The sequence below is a fragment of the Zonotrichia albicollis genome, chromosome 1, assembly GCF_047830755.1.
Source record: "Zonotrichia albicollis isolate bZonAlb1 chromosome 1, bZonAlb1.hap1, whole genome shotgun sequence".
Taxonomy (NCBI): Eukaryota; Metazoa; Chordata; class Aves; order Passeriformes; family Passerellidae; genus Zonotrichia; species Zonotrichia albicollis.
Window position 1 is genome coordinate 106734214 of NC_133819.1, and position 20839 is coordinate 106755052.

Consider the following 20839-nt stretch of genomic DNA (forward strand, 5'->3'; position numbering starts at 1 on the left):
TCCTGTTGCTCTTTATGTACTTCTCCAAAAAGCACAAATCCAGTGAGATGCTACTAAAATTTCATTTGATTCCAAGTTCCTGGGGTACTCTCATTCTTCTGTTGATTTCTGCGGGCATCCTGTTAAGCTTCAGCTGTCCTTAACAGTGATAATTTTAGTTTCTGTTTCTACTTGAGAACATTCTAACATAGGTTTGTTTTCATCTAGAAGGCAGAACAAGACGGCTGGACTTACAATCCATGCCTTTCTGAACATGGTTTCCTGATAGACCTCCAGCAAGCTGACTGCCACCCTCTCCCACCCAAAATGTGTGGGCACAGTGATCAGAATCAATAGAAAGAACAAGGTGCTGAAGTTACTCAAATAAATTGCCTCAGACACCAGTCTGGCATGAAACAATGATCTAATTAGTGGGAAGTCAGAGACTTGTGAATAAGATAACTTGGGCCAGCATTGCTTTAAATAGATTGTCTTCTGCAGTGAAGATAGGAATTTCCCATCTGAATCTGTTTTAAAGAGTTCAGTGCATCAGATAGAGAGCTGTTAGCTTTTTATGACAAAAATGTATTCCTTAATATGTTTTTGCTGGCCAGGCAAAGGTTGGTAAAAAAAGATGTAAAGTTATTTCACTTACATACATTTTTGATAACAAATGTAGTACCAGAATAATCAAATCCAGCATTGCACACCAGCTGCTTAGGGATTTTTTGTTCTTTATCCAGCAATTTATTATAAGACTAAACAGTACTAAGTCGTTGGGGGTTTTTCCCCACAGGATGGGCAGTCAGGGATTTTTTACTACTTGCTCTTGGTTTATATCATCTTCCCTCCCCTCATGCTTCTAACTTGTCTTCACAAATGCATATACAGAATTTTACTGCAGTTTGCACCTAAATTTTTTCCTTTTGAAAGCTAGGGAGTTTGCTCAGTTTTCTTTTGTGGGTATGCAGTTATAAAAGTGTTTACATTTTTGTCTGCTTATTTCTGAATGTCTTTCTCTTTGAAGTGCTGATTGAATCTCTACTGTTAATCTCTTTAACCCCTGAAAGAAGATTACCTTAACAGTGAAGTGGCTGGGGAGGGGAGAAGCAGGGGAGAGGCTGATTCTGTTTTTCTCGAATGAATTCAGGTCTTCAGTAAGGGCTTTTCTTTGTGACACATGGGTGATAGTAGTTACCAGCCTTTTGATCAAATCAGCAATTCCTTGGGCAGGATCCAGCAGTTTTACTGGACTTGGTAAATTGTTTACTATCTATTTTTTTTATTACTTTTTTTTTTTTAATCTTGAGGTCTTATCAGCCTGCTACAAGTTAGACAAATGGCACAGGGACAGAAATACATTTGTGATGGACATTTGGACAGATGTCCGTGTGCTTCCCTTTTAATCTACTTGATTAACATTAGTAGTGTGCTGGACTTTTGAATTCTGTGCTCAACTTCCAGCCAAAGGCAAGGAATCAGTGCTGTTAGAAAAGACATTTTTGTAAAGGTGATAGGATTTTTATTCAATGCTAGCAGAAAACAGAATTCAAGTTTTTTTAAAAATAGTCAAGTAGGCCTCAGAGGAAGACAAGAATTCACAATAGGCAGCCACATGGCCAAAAGAAAATATTTGGGATTATGGTGTCTGTTTGCAGCAGTAGAGAAATTAAAAGGATGTGATTCTGGATGTTTGACTTCTATTGTGAATTTATAACTGGCTTTTCTACTGTGTATAGTAATGTGGTTTTTTGTAAAGTATTTAGGCACATTGCATTCTTATTCACATATTTGAGCCTTGCTCTGTTAACATTTGCTCATAGTTAATAAGTTGGCAATAATAGTATAAGAAGTAAAAATAATTGAAAAGGTGTGCTTTGTGATGATTCATTATTCTGTGGAAAACCTTAAATGTGATTTGTAAAAGGGCAGTTATTTGACTTTGTTGCTGCTTGTTTCTGCATAAGTAATTGTATTACATTGCAGTATTAGGGGCTGAAATGACAGGGTGAATTTTATGTTTTTGAGCATTAAATTTTATGGGGTGTTTCACTGTCTGTGGACCTTGTTCCTTCCAGGAACTCTGATTCATGGTTCTTGAGGAAATTACAGTATCTTTATTATTGTAACGGTTAGTTATACGGAGGGTGTTATTTTCTCTCAGTGTGACTGGATTACAGCAGTATTTGTTTAGTAAAATTTACTTTGTTCCATATTTCTGTGTCTAATAGTTAACAAGGTAAGAAGGGATTGAGAAGGAAAAAAGAATTAGGCACATTGGGAAGTATATTTTGTTTCCCTAATTGTTAGTTAGAGTCCATGAAACTGTTTTTATACTTTTCAAAATATGTGGTTTTCATGCTTTCAGTCTCCTGCTGTTTATTTTTTATAATTGATTCATTAGAGAATGTCAAGCAGTTGATTTCCTGTGTCTGTAGAGGTTTTACTTTTGTAGTTAAAGTAGATTTTTAAACCCCCTCCTGCAAATAACACAGGGATTTTAATGCCAGACTCGTGCTGCATCTAATAGACCTGCTGTTTTCTTCCTGATTTGTCTCCTAACTGGGGTAAGCCAGAAAATGCCTGCTACCAGTTGTCTCACCACCTGATAAATGGCAGGTGGTGACTTCTTAAGGCTCAGTCGGTGTTAATTGCTGGTGACAGGTCTCCTCTCTGATTCCCTTCAGCAGCAGGTAATAGGTGCCCCCACGGTAGAGCTCAGGCGCTGTCTGCCTGTAGTGGGAGCTGCTGGCACTCCTGGGCCATCAACTGCCACCTGGCCAGGCACGGTTCTGGTTCTGAGTCCCTCAGGATATTGTAATTACTTTTGGGGTTTTTGCAGTTTTAGTTACTCTAGAGCTTAACCCTGTCTTCTGGCTGTGAATATCTGAGGTTTGTTTGTGAGATGTATTTGGGGGGGCTGGAAATTGATGAAAACTTCTCTATGTCTATAAAGATGTCAGCAGTTGGTCAAGACTTCATTGGCAGATGCTTAAAAAAGAAAGCAGGAATGCCCCATGCATTTTCTTTGTAGAATTGCTTGGATTTGCTTCCTATAATTGAGTCTGGATTTGTCACGTCTGTTTCCCCCTCCACCCTGCTGTAGAAGACTCCAGTGTCTTTTCCTCATCTGTTGCCTGATTCCCCCTTTTTCCTTTGTTACCATTTACAGTCTGTCAAGTAACCAGGATGAAGAATAATCCAAATGTGCTGTTATTATGTGGAGTTGTAGGGGAAAATAATTAAGGCTTCCCTGGTAATAGTTTAGGTTTTACTGCAGAACACTTTTTCATCAGAGTTTACACTCTGCATGGGGTTTAAAAGTAATCAATTCACATTTGGAATAACTTTTTGGGAATATCCTGTGTTAGCTGTCCTAAGACCACATGAAGGTGAACTCCTTTTCTTTTTTTTCCCTTTCATCCTCACAGAAGCAACGATGGGGTGCATTAAAAGCAAAGAAGGTAAAGGCCCAGCCATGAAATACAGAACTGAAAATGCTCCAGAACCTGTTATTTCCCATGTCAGTCATTATGGATCAGATTCCAGCCAAGCAACACAGTCACCGTCAATAAAGGGATCAGCAGTTAATTTTAATAGTCATTCCATGACTCCTTTTGGAGGGCCTTCAGGAATGACACCTTTTGGAGGAGCATCATCTTCATTTTCAGCTGTGCCAAGTACATATCCTAGTACTTTAACAGGTGAGTGTTACATAAAATGATTCTATTATTATTTAGTATTATATGCACAAAAAAATACTGTGACACCTTGCTACACAGAAATAAATTGCAAATGTAAAATAAATTGCCTTTTAGAGATTCCTGATTTTCAGTATCTTTACTGCTCATGTAAAAATTCAGCCTGTATTCACTAGTGACTGGGGCATGAAGGTTGGGTGTTATGGCTTTTATTTTTGTGTAGACAGTTAAGATAACAGAACAGAGAAATTTAAGAGTTACTAAAGACAATAATGGGAATAGTTGATAAATTTACATTGGAAGTTGTAAGCTGTTGAAAGGATGTGTATGGGATCATGGCTTTAAACTTGGAGAGATGTACAAATGAAAAACACTTCAGATTCAGGAAATTGGTTTTTTAAACTGGTTTTAAGTCTGATTACTTTTAAGTTACGTTAATACAACATTGAATGAATTTATAAAGCTAAACTGGATCTGCATTATATTCTATGTACTTTACTGTGGGAACAATATGTGTGAAATGAAAGAGTAGAATTCTCATTTTTGGTGGTCATATGAAAACCAGAATGGAAAATGTAAAGATAGAATTTGCAGTACACAGAGACCTTTTTGGCTGAGGTACAGCACATATAGCATTTTAAAGCAATATGCATATTTGATGTTATAAAGCCACTTAATAATAAAATCTTAACAATTACAAAAATACTGATTCTGTCCATGTAACTAATTTCATCGTTTTGTTGGATATTTTTGAGAGGAAGCTGTGCTTTTTTTTTTTTTTGAGAGACACTAAAAAGGCAGACTAATTTATTCTAGAAGCTCTGTGCAGACACTTCAGAAAACAGTAAATAATTCCTTAATAGTCTATTTCTAGTTTTCCCACAAACCTCTAATGCTGGCACAATTACAGTGCTGAACTGTTTGCATTGTTCTAGTGGCATTTAAAGTCTTTTAAAAACGCAAGAAATCTGAGATCCATGAAAATACATTCTGACCTTGGCATTAAGCAATTCAGGAAACCAAGTATGAATTGTCAGGTAATGATCACCTCATGGTCCTTTCCTTGAGAGTACATTAAAAACCAAATAATTAAAATGAACATCTAGCCTGTATCATTTATGAGTCAACTGTGAATCCCTCTTTTGGCTGAACATATGCAGAAATTAAATAAGGGCAGCATTTATTTATTTTCATTAGCTCTGCTGAGGAAAGTTTATTGTATTTCATTTCCCCCAAGAACCTTGGAATATTTTTTCTTACTAGATCTGGTTCTTTGGTCATGTAGGAATTTCCAGCAGTGCATGCTGGAACTGGGCATAACCAGACATCAGGGATGTAGCCCCCCACTGGGTACCACAAACCCTTTGCTGCAGAGACCAGAAGGAATGTTCTCTTGACTGTTCCTGTTCCTGCTGGTTGTTAAGCATGTTATATGTTGAACCAGAGTCAACAAGAGAGATTTCTCATGAAAAGAGAGTCTGATATCTCATCAGTGTGAAATCAGTTATCAGCAGGCAAGCTGATTTGTGTGAACGCTTCCATTGTTTTGCAATTAAGCAAAATGATACTGCATATGAAATTATTCCTCCTTGTTCTGTAAAACCAGCCCATCCACAAAAAACATACATACGTAAATGCATACATTCATAAACAGAATTGCACTAACAGTTATTTGGTACATTCAGTACTGCCTTTCAGATCAATTAAAATTGGGTGGTTTTGTGAGCAAATGAGATAGCCTTCATCTGCTGTAAGCTTTTTGTATTTGTGACCAATAAAACACTGGATCACATTCTGCCACCCTTTGTTTCACAAGAGAGGAGAATAGATGGGCTTGTCAAACAGGATGTAAATGTCAGTAGTACTTATCCAGTTGATCAGTGATGAGTGACAAGAGGATGATATGGTTGTCATCATGGCCTGTAGTGAGGCTGAAAAGTTGAGCCATCTTTTATTCCTCTAGAGCAGAAAAGAAGAAGAAATCTGAGTTAGTCACACTGCTTCTGTATTACACACTGTCTGTCTTCAGATACTCTGAATTCATAGAATATTGCTGAAAATCAAAATAGAAAAATGGATTACTGTTCCTGTCTTCCATGAAGCTGTGCTAGTGCTCTGTAATCCCCCTGCTGAGCAAGAACGTAAAGTCTTCTTCCCAAAAGACTTAGATTAGAGGATGGCATACTGACCTAATAAAAGGAAAATCTTTAAGGGAAGTCTTGTGGCTACAGATAGTTTGAGCAACTAAACTATATCACCTCACAGTGGTTCACAAAGAAAACAGGTGCAAGAGATTTGAAATATCATTTGACAGTATCTTTGTTTAAATCAGTCTGTGCTGATGATGTTGTCTTCAATTATTTTTTTATTCTTTGCTATGAAAAAATAACATTTGTGACTGAGAATAAAAAGAGGTTTTATGGTAGCTGAAGTTTTTCAAGTTTCTTTATATGCAATTAAAAACTTTTTTGATATTGTGACTTGAGGGTATTGATTGTGTTCATCTTCTGAAGAACTTTCTGGGGATGGTTTATTTCCATAACTCTTGCTTTCTGTTTGTGTGAATATTGTTTGTATCCTCACTATTTTCTTGCTCCACCTATCAGTTTGTGTCATCAAAATAATGTAGTAATATAGAGAAAAATTGGTATAATTGTTTTGATTTTTAATGTAAATTAGGAGCTGCTAACTTCTAAGGAATGTTTTCATTCATTTTGAGTTCATAAATCACACTTTAAAAAAAACCCTCAATTACTCTAACCTCCTGTGGGGATTTTGTTCTGTTTTTCCTAGCGGAACTTAAATTCATTTCCAGCTGAGGCCTGCTGAGAGACTGTAACCACAGGAAGACTCCAAATCAAACTATTTTAGGCGATTAGGAGCTCTTATGCCAGAAAGTACACATTGCAAAAGAATATTGCATATAGACACTTCCTATTGCATTATGTATTCTTCCTTTCTGATCATGATCATGCTAATTTTAAGACCTAAATTAGAAGCAACATGTTTCTCTTGGTGGGCTTTCATGTATATCCTGATATGTACATGTGCACATTAGAGATGTAATATTATATGTTTAAAAATATGTTACTGGTTGGACAATCATTAGGCTTCCTAAATGCTAATTAGACTAAGAAATAGCATTTCTAGGGCTTAAAAAGTCTTTCTGAATTGTCTATTTGCAGTTTTGTATTTTAACTTTCTCATGGTACATGGTTCTTTATTTTTGCTAGTAGCTTGTACATCTCAAGCAGCCTTTCCTCCTTTCCCTCTTCCCTCTGTCTTCCCAGTTTTATAGATTAAGTCTTTGAAGTATAGAAAAATGTTTTCTGTTGCTAAGTGTAGAAGCCTTCCTACCATCCACCTCTCTTACATCTGTCTTTTTTGGGGGACATGTTCAACAGGCTGCACTATACCAACAGTGGGATGAGAAAGCAGATTCCTTAGGGTTGGTGGAGTGCAGCTGTTCCTCATGTGACCTGTCTTGGTCCTTGTTTTCTGGAGTAATGCACTGATGGATCATCCTCAGCAAGGGTCTGCTTCACAAGGGAAGAGACTTGGTGGCATCAAAAAAATAATCAGTGCTAAAGCAGAGGAATGTCTTTGTCCCCAAGAGAATACTTTAATTTCTGGTTCAGTTCTTTGGGTAGGTCTTGATGTGTAACCTCAAAAAGTTTGGAATGCATCAGTTATTTATAGCTAAGTGCAGCAGGAACTTTCACTTCTGTGAAAATTAGTGGCTGATGGTTCACTATTGTGGTGGTGTCGGTTTTTCCAGAATTGCATTTCTCAACAAGAAGCAAGCTTAATAAAGAAGCCAAGGGTTTGGGTTTTTTTACTGATGATGCGTCATGCAGGTTTCTGTATATAAGTGCTGTAATTATTAATGTGGTTCCAGTGATGTGTCTAGTGGCCTTTTGTGGTGTGGAAGCATATTTTCAGAATGTCTGTTTATAGGCATAGCTCTTTCCTAAGAAGTTAGCAGGTTATTGATCTGTCTTCCAGAATGAGATGCAACCCAGAGTGTTCAGTTACTTCCAAATCAAAACTGATTTATTGTTTCATGGACAAGTCCTTAAATCAAGTGTTGCAACATTACTGCTATATTATACAGGATTTTTTTTTTCTTTTTCCTAAGGTGGTGTTACTGTATTTGTGGCCTTATATGATTATGAAGCTAGAACTACAGATGACCTTTCATTTAAGAAAGGTGAACGGTTCCAGATAATAAATAACACGTAAGTGTTCTCATTCACAGACCTCACTGGGTTGTTTGAAATAATTAGATCCTTAGTTCTTTTGCAAATCCACGTATCCTATTTCAACGAAGGATTTTTTTTTTTTTTAAATACGTTCAATATTCAACAAGCATGGGGTTAAAATATATAATACTGCTAATACAATAACTTTTCAGGTTGAGATCAGAGTTTGGGTGCAGATGTAGAACTGTAGCAGCAAGGCACAGCTACCCCCTTTGGGGCAGCAAAGGTGGGGACAGGTACTGCTCCATTCCAGGCTCTGCACCTGGAGTTACTCTCTGATCTGGAGAGTCAAATGAAGACTAGATAACTCAGAAATTTACTTACACATCTCTGCCATAAAGCATTCTGGTTTTACATTAAAAAAAAAAAAGCCCCAAATCTTTAAAATATTAAATTCCACTAAGGGACATTTGTGTTGCTCACAACACAAGATGTATGTAGGTGCAGCACAAACTATTTGAGATGCCCTCATAATTAAAATAACACATTACCTAAATTTACTTGTCTTTCTGTGTCCTATGGGATTATGTGTTGTGTTTATATGTGGAAGAGGTAATGATGTTTCATTGCAGGGAAGGAGACTGGTGGGAAGCAAGATCCATTGCTACGGGAAAGACAGGCTACATCCCAAGCAATTATGTAGCTCCTGCAGACTCCATTCAAGCAGAAGAGTAAGACCCTGTATCCTGTCAATTTTGTACACTTCCTACCCTGTGGAGATACTGATTTTTAAAGTCATTATATGTAACATTTAAGGGTAAAGTAGGAGAATACTGTTAATGAAAGGATAGCAGTGCTATTTATATTATGTCAAAGGTGTAATTATTAGTAAGCATGGGGTGGACCCTCACGCAGATGTTTTCTGACTGCTTGCTACATGCAGGGCTAAAGGGGAAAGGATGGGAGAATTCAGTAATGATAAAAATTGGAGGGCATGCCTTGTGTATCATATAAAGCAAAAATCTTTGGGTTTTAGCTAAAGAGTTCACACACCATCAATTCTAGCTTTTTACCCCTATTTTTGTTTGCCAAACCCTGAGTCAAGGTCAGCTATATACTTGGTATTACCTAACCTTACATTCTAAAAAAGCATTTGTGTGCACAATTATTGTTAATCTATTAATCTGTAATAACTTTTTGGTGACAGAATTGTTTGACATACTAAGGACTGCTATGAATTTGGAAAATTATACTTGTTTGTGTACCAGTACTTCCTACATTTATTTACTAACATCCTGGAGTGGTTAGACAATCACATAAAATGACTGTGGATCCTGTAGGTTGGAGTAGAGTTTTAGGTTATCCTCGTTCCAAGGGATTGTATTTGTTGTACTAGAAATATAAAGCTGCACAGCTCTTGTTTCAGTGATACTGCCAATCAGCAGTTCACTGATATGTGATCTGTGCACTTTTCTGTTTGTTACTGCATGTCTGGGAGTAGTGCCTGATTTTCAAGATGTTTGCTAAATCTCAAGCTGAGACTTTAGCATGTTGCTGCTGCTGCTGCTCTCACTTAGCTCTGTGCTATTAAAAAATGATTGCATCAAAGATGCTCTGTTATTTTACACTCTTGAGTTTCATCTGGTTTTAAAATTATTAATTTTTGTTTCTTTTTTTGGGGGAAAAAAAGTCAAAGATTTCTTTTTTTTTAGAACCATGCAGTAAAAGTTTAGGCTATTACAACTACAGTGGTGGTAAAATGGAAATGATAGCCTTTTACAAAGAAAGCATAGCTCCTAAACACTGGCCAGAACAAAGTGGTGGGATTTGTCATAGGTTTATGTGATGACTAGAGGTGAGAGTAAAGGGTGATAAATGAAGAACCTTCTAAAAACTGTTTATTTCTAAAAACCAGTGCTAATTTTATGAAATATCCCCACAGCATTTGGAATACCACTCATTTGCTTTAAAGTTTGTTAGCCCTGTGCTTTGATACAGTTTGTAGATTTTGTGCAGTGACTGCAATTAGAGATAAAAGTGCAAATGTCATACAGAGCCCCAAGTTGCTAAGAGTTTGTCTGTGGCCTTTTCTAAGCCTGGAGGTATTTATAGCAGAAACTGCTTTTGACAGGATCCATATTATTTGTGTGCTTCTTTTAATGACACTATAATATAAATGTTTAATTGCCTCTAAAAAAGAAAGCAATTAAACCCAGCTATTATTTTATAGGCAGTGAAATAAAACAGCACTTTACAATATAGTTTGTAAATTGTTGTAGTCTGAGGAAGAGGCATTTTTATGTGAAGTTATGAACTAGGTTCAAGTTTGCTTCTGTAAGATTTTAGGTTACATCCAAATTGTCTCCAGTGTGTGTACCATCATATCCATTTCTAACTTTGCACATCTCCTTCAACACTCAAACTGCACATACAACAAAATGTAAGAATAAGTTTCAAATTCCCCTGTGATTGCACAGGCCATTCTGTTCATGGCCAACAAAGTGATCCCTCTTTATCTACATTTTTTCCCCAGAAAATATTTCACCCACAAAGCCATTGTTTTGCAGCAGTTTCCAGTACTACTTTTCCCATCACTCATGAAGCCAAATTAGCTTGACGATAAGATAGTGACAGACAAAAATGTTTGAAATTTACACTTTACATTATTTGTAACTTCTGAGGCATTTAATAAAAACAGATATAGTTAGAAATACATATAAATACATCCAAAGTCTGAGGACTCATGGGAGGATGGACCTTAAAATTATCCCTGGCTCAGGACAGCACTGTGTGCAGGATGTTCATCAGGATGGGCACGCTGTGGGAGTATAGAACAAAAAACTCCTTATGTGAAAGAGCTGAAGGCAAGAAAAAATGCAAGTTTTCTAAAACATCTGTGTTCTTTTTGGTATCAGAATAATTCAGCAATTTATAATGTTACTCACAAAAAAGTAAATGAGATCTACCATAGGGTTGTTCCTAAATGATCAGTAGAAAAAAGGGCTCTCTCTACTGAGGTAGAGAAAGATAGGAGGCAACAGAAATTGAAACAGGAGAGTTTCCAGCTGAATTGAAAAACATTTTTATCCTGAGGACAGCCAGGAAGAAGTACAGGTTGCCCAGGTTGGTGATCTGTCCTTCAGGGTTTTCAAGCCTGAAGTGGACTACATCCTGAGCAGCTATGTGTGTTGTCACTGCTGACCCTGCCTACAGCAGGAGGCTGCACTAGAGAACTCCAAGGGTCCTTCCAACCTGAATAAACCTGTCATCCAGTGATATTTATGCACACTCACTTTGCATTAAATATTGTTTTCTAACATAAAACTCAAACTTTTTAAGGAAGATACTTCAGTTGCTGCAGTTTTGAATGTGCTACCAAAGTGTGTCATCTGATTCATCTTGGCCTGAAAACTTAGCCTGAGGAGGGTGTTCCTTTCAATGTTAAGAACAGTTGATGTCTGTTGTTAAACCAGCAGAAAACCATAGTGTCTGCAGATACAGGCCTCTTTACATGTATTTTGTAAATAACAGAAATAGGTCATCTTAATCTTTTGTCTATATGGATGTCATTGCTTTTGTTGATCTCTATCTGCTTTGGGATACTTCTAGCCCAGCAACTGTTTGGGAATATTAGTAGTCCTGTCAGTGCTTGAGATTTCTAAATCTTTTGCTTACATGAGTATCAAATCATAGGAAGCTTTTATTTACACATTTCCTTTTAAATTTTCTAGGTGGTATTTTGGTAAGATGGGCAGGAAGGATGCAGAAAGGCTACTTTTAAATCCTGGGAACCAGCGTGGTATTTTCTTAGTAAGAGAGAGTGAAACCACTAAAGGTATGTATGTGTCTGTGTATCCCTGCTCTCCCCAGCACCAAGGTGAACATTTTTCTGCCTGTCCCATGATACACATGAATGTGCACACCATGTATGTGTGCCATGACATTTGGGGGAGATAACATTAAATACCTTTTTATATTTTGGTGAAGAACTAGATGTGATTTTTTTTCCTAGGTGCTTATTCCCTTTCTATACGTGACTGGGATGAGGTCAGAGGTGATAATGTAAAACACTACAAAATCAGGAAACTTGACAATGGTGGATACTATATCACAACCAGAGCACAATTTGAATCTCTACAGAAGTTGGTGAAACACTACAGAGGTAAGCCCAAGTTCCAGTGTCCCAATGTTACCCTGTGCCTACTGTGAGGAAGAAGGACTGCTTATTCTTAAAATTCACAACTATAAAATTTCTTTCTGATTTCAACAGAAAGGAAATGGACTAATTGTTTTTTATCAACAGTAAGATGTTACTTTTGTTACAGTCTTACCCTTGCTTAACTGTGAAGCTGTTGTCTATTTTTTCTGTTTTCCAGAACATGCAGATGGGCTGTGTCATAAGCTAACAACTGTGTGTCCCACTGTGAAACCACAGACACAGGGACTAGCAAAAGATGCTTGGGAAATTCCTAGAGAATCTTTGAGGCTGGAAGTTAAGTTGGGCCAAGGATGTTTTGGTGAAGTGTGGATGGGTAAGAGCTTAATGTGACACATTTCAGTTGTTCCTGTGAATGTTCTAATAGTATTTTAAGTAAATACGGTATTGGGATCTGAAAATATAATATCATAGAGAAATGAAGGGAAAAATACCAGTTATAATCATGCATGTAATGCTAAAGTTAATATTCAATATAGTTCTAGTTTATGATTATATCTAAGCTAAGAAAACAGAAGCAAAAAAAAATTTCAGCAGAAAATCTCTTCAGTGTTACAATGGGGGGTAAAACCTGATCTGTTTCTCTAGGAACATGGAATGGAACCACAAAAGTAGCAATCAAGACACTAAAGCCTGGTACAATGATGCCAGAAGCTTTCCTGCAGGAGGCTCAGATCATGAAGAAGCTTCGACATGACAAGCTTGTCCCGCTGTATGCGGTCGTTTCTGAGGAACCAATCTACATCGTCACTGAATTCATGACAAAAGGTGTGGGACAGAATAGTTACAAATACTACCTTTAAAAGGTTATTTAAGACCTCTGCAACAAATCAAATGTTTAATTAATGTTAGGTATAAGCTAAATGGATTATAAGTGTTAATTTTGATTAAATCAAAATGAGCAACGCTTGACCTACTTGGAGCAGTCCAGATTTAGATTATGGGCAGAGGCATGATTCTTTTGCACATCTGTGTCACCCTTTCTAATCTTCCAAGATTGGGGGGTTTTTCCTCCTCATTTTTAGTGTGTACTGTCCATCACATTTAAATGGAGCAGCATAGCTGGGAGTATTATTGTGAGATTATGCCTGCCTGTAGACAGGTCATGCTAACAACAAAACATGTTGTGCTTTGGTTTTTTTAGTGTTTCTTTCCCAGCAGTGTAATAGTAAATTTTAAAAAGGTTGAGTGGGTTTTTTTTTTTTCCCAGACTGTCTCCTTTATCTCCTTGTTTTCAGGCTTTGATCCTTCTTCCTTTGCTCTGTGTCATTTCCCTCTCCCCCTGCTGCTGAAACAGAGATTTAGAGATTTAGGCAGAATGTAGAAATAAACATCATAAGCATATGACTGTTAAGAAGCAGCAGATTTCCAAGTCAATTATTCCATTTTTTATAAAATGGAGACTTCTGTTCAACTCAGAGAGTAAATTTTGCTATCCTCATAAGCTGCAGAAGCAAGGGAGTGGCTAGTTGTGTTCAGTAGTGCACTACAAATGTATGGGTTTACTTTTTCCTGTTTAGATGGATTTTTAAAGGGTTGTATAAGATCAAAAAGGTAAAAATGAACAGAAAATGTAAAAACTTCCTTCTGCATTTTTGTTCCTAAATAATACTAGCTATGCAAAGTCAGTTTTCATTGTTCAGAAATCAGATTTCAGCAAGGCAGTAAGAAAAAAAATATTTATAACTGCCTAAAGAATAGCAAAGTTCACTACCAGAACTTGGTTACCTTAAAGCAGAAGAATTGTAATTTGTCTAAATTATGGATTCAAAATGTTGTTGGAAGCTTCTCTTTATAGCTTTCCTTTGACAAAATTCTCAAATTTTACAAAACCCACAGAATTTCCTTGTTCTAAGCTACTAGAACAATTTATTTTTATTTCCCCTTTCACAAGGAAGAGAAGCAGGTACAAACTGAAAAGTATCCAACTGTTTTTTGCAGTGTGGACAGGTTACTAGAGATCAGTGTGAAATCTTTGCTCCTCTTCAGTCCTTTGATCTCATGAACCAAGGTCAGAAAAAGTCTGTGCAAACACACAGAGCAAACAGCAGCAGCACTGTGGGTCTGACCTGACACATTTTTACTTTCACTGTGCAAAAATACAGCAAGTCACTAAAGTTATGTTGAAGAAATCTAATTCAGAGTCACTGCTATGAACAGCTCTGAATCCACTTCAGGATATGCAGTCAAGTAATTTCTTTTCCCACCTTGGCCACACTTGTAATTTTGTTACTGTAATTTGGACAGTGACAAGAGTGATTAGTTACCAATCTTACCAGTTTCTTAGGAAAGAGATCCTGTTTCTTACCTCGTGTGACATAATGTCACCTGTAGGGAAAACTGTTATGTAGAGACAAAGTTTTACTGCACAAGTAGAGGTTGGAATGTTAACAAAAGCACTGCTCCTTGGAACTGGTTTCAGATACTGCTCATGTAATGTTCTGGTACAATTGCATTATATAAATGGGAGAAAATAAGGTATTGTGAAGAATGGAAGATAGTTTTCCCTGTAAGAATAAAAAGCAACAATTTCAGAATAATTTCTCTAGTATATGATTGGGGCTGGCAGAAAAATGCAAGTAAGAGATAGAGTTTTTTTGTTTTGCAATTATAAATCTCTCAGCAGAAGTCCAGCTAGGACGAGCACTGATACCAACAACACTGGAAAAATTCCATTGTATTGCCAGAAACAGCAGTCTGTTTTGTTATTATTTAGGGATTTGCATTATTGAAGTGGATTCCAAACCACTTGGATAGATTTGCACTAACTAGTTACCAGTGCAGAGGTAACTATGGACATGATCATTGGGTCACATATTCTGGTAAATGATGGATTTTCAGATACAGATTTCATGAGATAAATGTGTCAGTCATAATGTCTAAGAAGAAAATCTCATTTGTGTTTTCAGGTCAAGTTAATGTTTTTGTTTTTTCCTCTTTTTTTTTTTTCCTGAAAATGTGTTATGTTTTGCAGGCAGCTTACTAGACTTCCTTAAAGAAGGGGAAGGGAAATACTTAAAACTCCCACAGCTGGTCGACATGGCTGCTCAGGTACCAAAAAATCTTAGTACACTTGTATTTTGTGCCTAGAGAAGAGGTATCACATAGCAACTAAACATAAATATCAAATGCTCTGGCTGTTGTGTGCTGCTCTCTTACACCTTCTATTGTGGGTTTGTAATTTGTCACAAAGGAAACAGTCTGGTTTGCAATTAGCAGATACTGCACAGCCAGACACACTAATCAGTGCCAAGCTTTTCATTGCTATAATGTAATTCCTATACTTATACAATGGGAATTGAGCTAAAGTAAGGGGATGCAGCTTAATGCTTGGGAGAAATGTATATAGCCATGAAAAATAACCTTTTATAACACTTTTCTTTTTAAGATTGCAGATGGCATGGCTTACATTGAAAGAATGAACTACATCCACAGGGATCTCCGGGCAGCTAACATTCTTGTAGGAGACAATCTTGTGTGTAAAATAGCAGATTTTGGTTTAGCAAGGTTAATAGAGGACAATGAGTATACTGCAAGACAAGGTAAGGCCAGTTAATTTATTTAATAAGACTGGTTGCCTTTCAATTGCTTAGAACTATTACATTTAGCAGGACATGCCTTTGTGTTTTGTGTTCATGGATCAAGATCATGCATGGAAGTGTGCTTTCACAGCTCTGTTTAGGTGAGCCCCTTGCCTAAGTGTAATCCTAGTAAACTTCCTTTGTTCCAAGTTATGTGGCAGTTTGTTTGTGTTTTCAAAAAGCACTTTTAATTATTTTTGGGGTATCAAACATGCTACAGCTTGAAGAGAGATGAGATTCCAGAGAAGTTGTTCATCAGTTTCACTTTTTGAAACATATTTAAGTAAGACTCTCAAATGTCTTTAGTGCTTCCAGATATGTAGCCAATAATTGCGGTCCTAGTTTGAGAAACATTAAAATACTATTCCACCTTGAATTTTATCATAAAGTGAAGTACAAAAATATTTTTAGTGCATTATTCTTTTCAAAATATTTTGAAGGTTGTGGATTAGCAAGAGAAAATTGAGCATCTGTCTTTCCAATGTTTGTAGGAGCTAAATTTCCAATTAAATGGACCGCTCCAGAAGCAGCGTTGTATGGTCGGTTTACAATCAAGTCGGATGTGTGGTCATTTGGAATTTTACTGACAGAGCTGGTAACTAAGGGGAGAGTGCCATATCCAGGTAACAGGAAGATTTAATAGATTTTTCTTTGCTTTGTTGTATTCTTTGCCTCTGAAGTTACCTTTTGTACTTTTTCTCTTCATTCAGAGCCCACAGTTGACAAGCAGAGACAAAAACTTAGTCACACTTTACTGGTTCCTTTGTTCACAAAGATACTTTGGTTTATGTTCAGGTTAAATCTTGCATATTTTAAAATGTTTTAAGATAATAGCACTTCTAAATGTGACTGACAGTTTATTTCAGATTAGTGGGTATCCTTATGTTTTCTCTCTGTCTGTTCCTGATATTTCTACTTTTGACATTTTCCCAGACTACAGAGAGCACCACTACACTGAACCTGCTAAACCAGTTTTTGAAACTAAACATTTTTCAGCAGATATTTTGCTGGATCTGGAATGTGTAAGGCAGTTCTGTTAGGGATATATAAAGCCTTTTTCTTGGCCTGATTTCAGATAAAGTTGTCCTTGAGCAGAACCTAAGGCAGGGAAAAGCCATTTGGACTTGAGTCTCCTCTATGAAAGGACAGGTCCAAGGCAATGGGAAAGGGAGAAAGGGAAAAGGACTATGTGTTGAGAAATTACCAGTGTACTGAAGTAATTTTCAGAAAATATACTTAATGCAATATGTGAAAATTTCATTCCCTAGAAAGTGTGTTCATTAAAGGTTCTGTTTTGGTAGAAACACATGCATTGCAGCTGCAGAGGTTCTCGAAAAACTTTGGGAAACTGTTCTTTGCATAATGTCATTCAGAGCTCATATGCTTTCCTTTTAGGAATGGTGAATCGAGAAGTTCTGGAACAAGTGGAACGTGGGTATAGGATGCCTTGTCCACAAGGCTGCCCAGAGTCTCTTCATGAGTTAATGAAACTGTGTTGGAAGAAGGACCCTGATGAGAGACCAACATTTGAGTATATACAGTCTTTCTTGGAGGACTACTTTACTGCTACAGAACCACAGTACCAGCCTGGAGACAATTTATAAGCCAACAGTCTATATAACATGCACAAATCTGCCAAATGTAAAAGACTTGCAAAGAATTCCTGAAGTCTCTAAGGAATCACAGGAAAGAAAATCTTCGCTACTTTGCATGCTCTTAATGGCAAACTGGAATTTCATAATGCAGTTGCACAAAACCACTTTTAAAGTGTTATACTCTGATTTACCAATGACATTTTTTTATTTTTTCCTCTTTCCCAACTTATTTTCAGGGTCCAAAGGAAGCTTACTGAAAATATGGGGCAGAAAAAATGAGTGTTGGTGTGAACAATAGCAGAAAAACCAATGTTTCAAATCCTTCATTCTCCCAGTATTTGCTAATCATTGTACTTTTGAGGGAATTGTCTGGAATTTGTGATCTTGGGGTAAGGCCTTTTTAAAGCAGAAGAACTTTGTGGGACCAAGCAATTCTATTCCAGTTCAGTAAAACTCCCTGTGTTTAAAACTACATGTGTGTGCCCCCACCCCCACAAAACAAAAGATTTGATTCACTGTATTTGATTCATAGTCTCAATCTTTAAGCTTCCACTTTCATGGACTTAATTAGAGTAGGCAGGTAAAAAGAGAAATTGGAACAGTGAATGAGAAACCTGATCTAAACGGTAGACCTCAATAGTGAGATTAGAGAGCATAATGCACTGTGTTAATACTTGTGTTAATATAACTGGAAAGTAGCATGAGAGATTTTTCCTTTTTTCTTTCTGCATAGCTAATTAAGAATAATGAAGGTAACTAGAAAATGAGGTAATATTTTATAAAATTGTGTTGATAAAGTATGATGATATTTGAACTTGAAGCTATGTAATACAATCACAGGAGGAAAGCCTTTAATCTTTTAAGCTCCAGTGGAACAGCGAGCTTTTGTATGGGAAGACTACCTGAACAAAGTTACAAAGTTCACCAGGAAAGCAAGACTGAAGCTGGTAAATGGCCACCTTTTAGTTCTTTTTCAGAGACAGGTTTGGTACTGTTGTATGTGGCTTGCAAGTGTTATCGAGGGTGGGTGCCACAAGTGCTATCTGTCACTAGTTCAGGGATTTGATTGCACTTTTGCTTTTCTTGGCTATTAAAACACACACACCATTGCTCTTCCCACTTCTGCCCTTCCTACAGAATTATTTAACTAAAAATAAGGAAAAGAAAATGTGAAAGTTTAAAAAGTAAAGGGATAAAATATATTTAATATTGTCCAAGTAATGAAATTTGCTGGTGTTCAGCCCAGCTGACACTACATCTAGATTTATTTTCTTTGGCTACTGACATATCAAGCAATAATGTCATGTCTTTTACTCAACAATTTGCATGAGGTTCTGAATTTCTGATCAAGATTATGTACTTTAATTTTTAAACACTCTTACTTAGTTACTGGCTTGGAATTCATATTATCATTGTAAAGCTATCCAACAAATGAATTCAGAAGAGCTGGTAATATAGATCTGGTACTAAACTTAACATTCATGGGTTTACACTACATTGAATCCAACTACCAAACAGATCTGTGTAGGAACAGTGCCATCATTTTTCATTTTCCCTCATCATTGCTCATCAACTGTACATCTGTGGTTATCAAATTTTAAAAGGGCTTTCTGTAAGAAAAACAAAAACAAAACAAAAAACACATACACAAAAAACCCAAAAAAGATGATGAAATTTTAATTTTTCTAAATATTTTAAAATAATAACACAATCATATGAGTTTATGTATTAATAGTCATAACAAAAAATGCCAACAATGACACTGGCATTGTATGGATTTTTAATTACTGAATGGAACAGTTCATTGTAATAACACTTGTATAGTAAAGGAATAAAACACTAACTTAATGAACGTGTTCATTGTAAATGGTTGTGTATTATAAAACTTCTCCAAAAGAGTTTGTATGTTTATGAAAATTTATTTGTTTCACCTGAAGACCTTGATGTGGTTCTTACCCTAACAGAGTTTAAAATTCACATTCACACTTTTTATATAAATAGTAATAAGTTTAATTATGTAACTAAGTATTTTTATAAAGTATGGCATTGTTGAACTGTTTTGCAGAATTGGTTCAAAATAAATTTCACCTTGATTGCATCTGCTTATTTGAGGTGGGGGGGGAGAAGGTGGGAGGGGGACAAAAGCAGAGTAGCCTTCAAATTGAGGGGAGAAGGACAGGAATAAAACATTCATGAGGTTCTTTTTATCCTCTGTAAATTGTACTTCCATGCAGGATTGTGAGTTCATTGAGCATTATTGCTGTTAAAACAGACATTTTCTAGACCAGTTCACAGGTCCTTGGCAGGAATGGGTTAGAACAACTCTGCCTGGGCATAAAACAAACCCCTCTGGTGGACAGACAGACAGACTTGGGATTCTGGTGAGAGCAAGTCCAACGTAAACTCTCAGCTGGCAGTCACTGTCATGCTGTAAGGCAAGCACATATCCTCGCTCTTGCTTTCTCTGGGATTAACAGCCAATGTTCACTTCTGTCTAATTTTTCAGGGAATTTTATACCTTTGTTCTTGTGACAGCCAATGTTTTATCTCAACCTCATTGAATGTTACCTGTCTCAGTGACCAGTACACTCAAAGTGCAGATCCTGGCATGTATCTACAGTGCCACTGTAGGTCAAGGAGCTAGTACTGTTTGAGTTTCAGTAATAACTAACACAGCGCTAAAACCATTCTTCTTACAGAACCTACAAACTGCAAAGTTTACTGTATTTTTAGTATTTCCTGTAATGTAATGTATGTTTTCCTATTTTTAATGAGAACAATCATGTAATTTCTGGTAATCTGTACTCCTCCCTGTTGTCCATCCAAACCTTGTGATTCCCATTCTGCATGCTAGGCCTGCAGACTGTTTCTATCATGCATTGTTTCAGGCTGTAGTATTTTAAGAATATTTTCATAGTATTTTTGAGTAAACTTCCAAACATAAACATGTGTACGAGCCTACTATTTAGATAAAGTACATTCCTACTTCAGTATAAAGCATTATGAAAAGAACCTTATGTGTTCTTATCCTTGCAACCACTGAATTGTCATTTCACTAGGCTTGTGAGAAGGCCTTAAAAGTGAAAAGTAGCCTTGGAAAGGATTGGAGGGGTTTTTGTTGGGTTGGTTGGGTTTTTTTGTTTTGTTTTGTTTAAAGAAAGACTTCTAGAGTTTGCTGATGGGCAGAAACAAGGCAGAATACTGCCTTACCCACACTCATCTACAATACTAATGTTTGTTCTAAAACACGTTTTCTGCAGCTGGAGTGAGTATAAAGAAGTAAACTTAGAGCCCCCACTTTTGTTATTTATTTTCAACTGTTCAATAAACTTCTAAGTTTTTAAGTTTTCCATGGAGATGCTGTAGATGTTTGTATTTGTGGCAACATTCCCCCCAACACGACTTCGCTTATAGCTACACAGTCAGGTTGGGTTTAAACCACAGGAGCACTCAATGTAAGCTAAGCAGTACATTGCAAGCAGGAGACTCAAATCCTCACACCTGGCTTAAGGAATTTAGGGCTAGATTGGAACAGCTGATCTGGGCACCAGAAGCAGGTCTGGGT

The 20839-nt window shown here is 36.8% G+C and overlaps 1 protein-coding gene across 2 annotated transcripts in view; it reads left to right on the forward strand.

Moving 5' to 3' along the window:
• The window catches only part of YES1 (YES proto-oncogene 1, Src family tyrosine kinase), a 50406-nt gene extending 29776 nt beyond the window's left edge, over positions 1-20630 (forward strand). For both annotated transcript variants that reach the window (XM_074549298.1, XM_005490723.4), the window contains exons 2-12: positions 3411-3683; positions 7819-7918; positions 8515-8613; positions 11614-11717; positions 11895-12044; positions 12259-12414; positions 12687-12866; positions 15073-15149; positions 15487-15640; positions 16171-16302; positions 17075-20630. In XM_074549298.1, coding sequence (XP_074405399.1) covers positions 3419-3683; positions 7819-7918; positions 8515-8613; positions 11614-11717; positions 11895-12044; positions 12259-12414; positions 12687-12866; positions 15073-15149; positions 15487-15640; positions 16171-16302; positions 17075-17283 — 1626 coding nt within the window. In that variant the 5' untranslated portion in view covers positions 3411-3418 and the 3' untranslated portion in view covers positions 17284-20630. The remainder of the gene's footprint in view (positions 1-3410; positions 3684-7818; positions 7919-8514; positions 8614-11613; positions 11718-11894; positions 12045-12258; positions 12415-12686; positions 12867-15072; positions 15150-15486; positions 15641-16170; positions 16303-17074) is intronic.
• Positions 20631-20839: the final 209 nt, after the last annotated feature.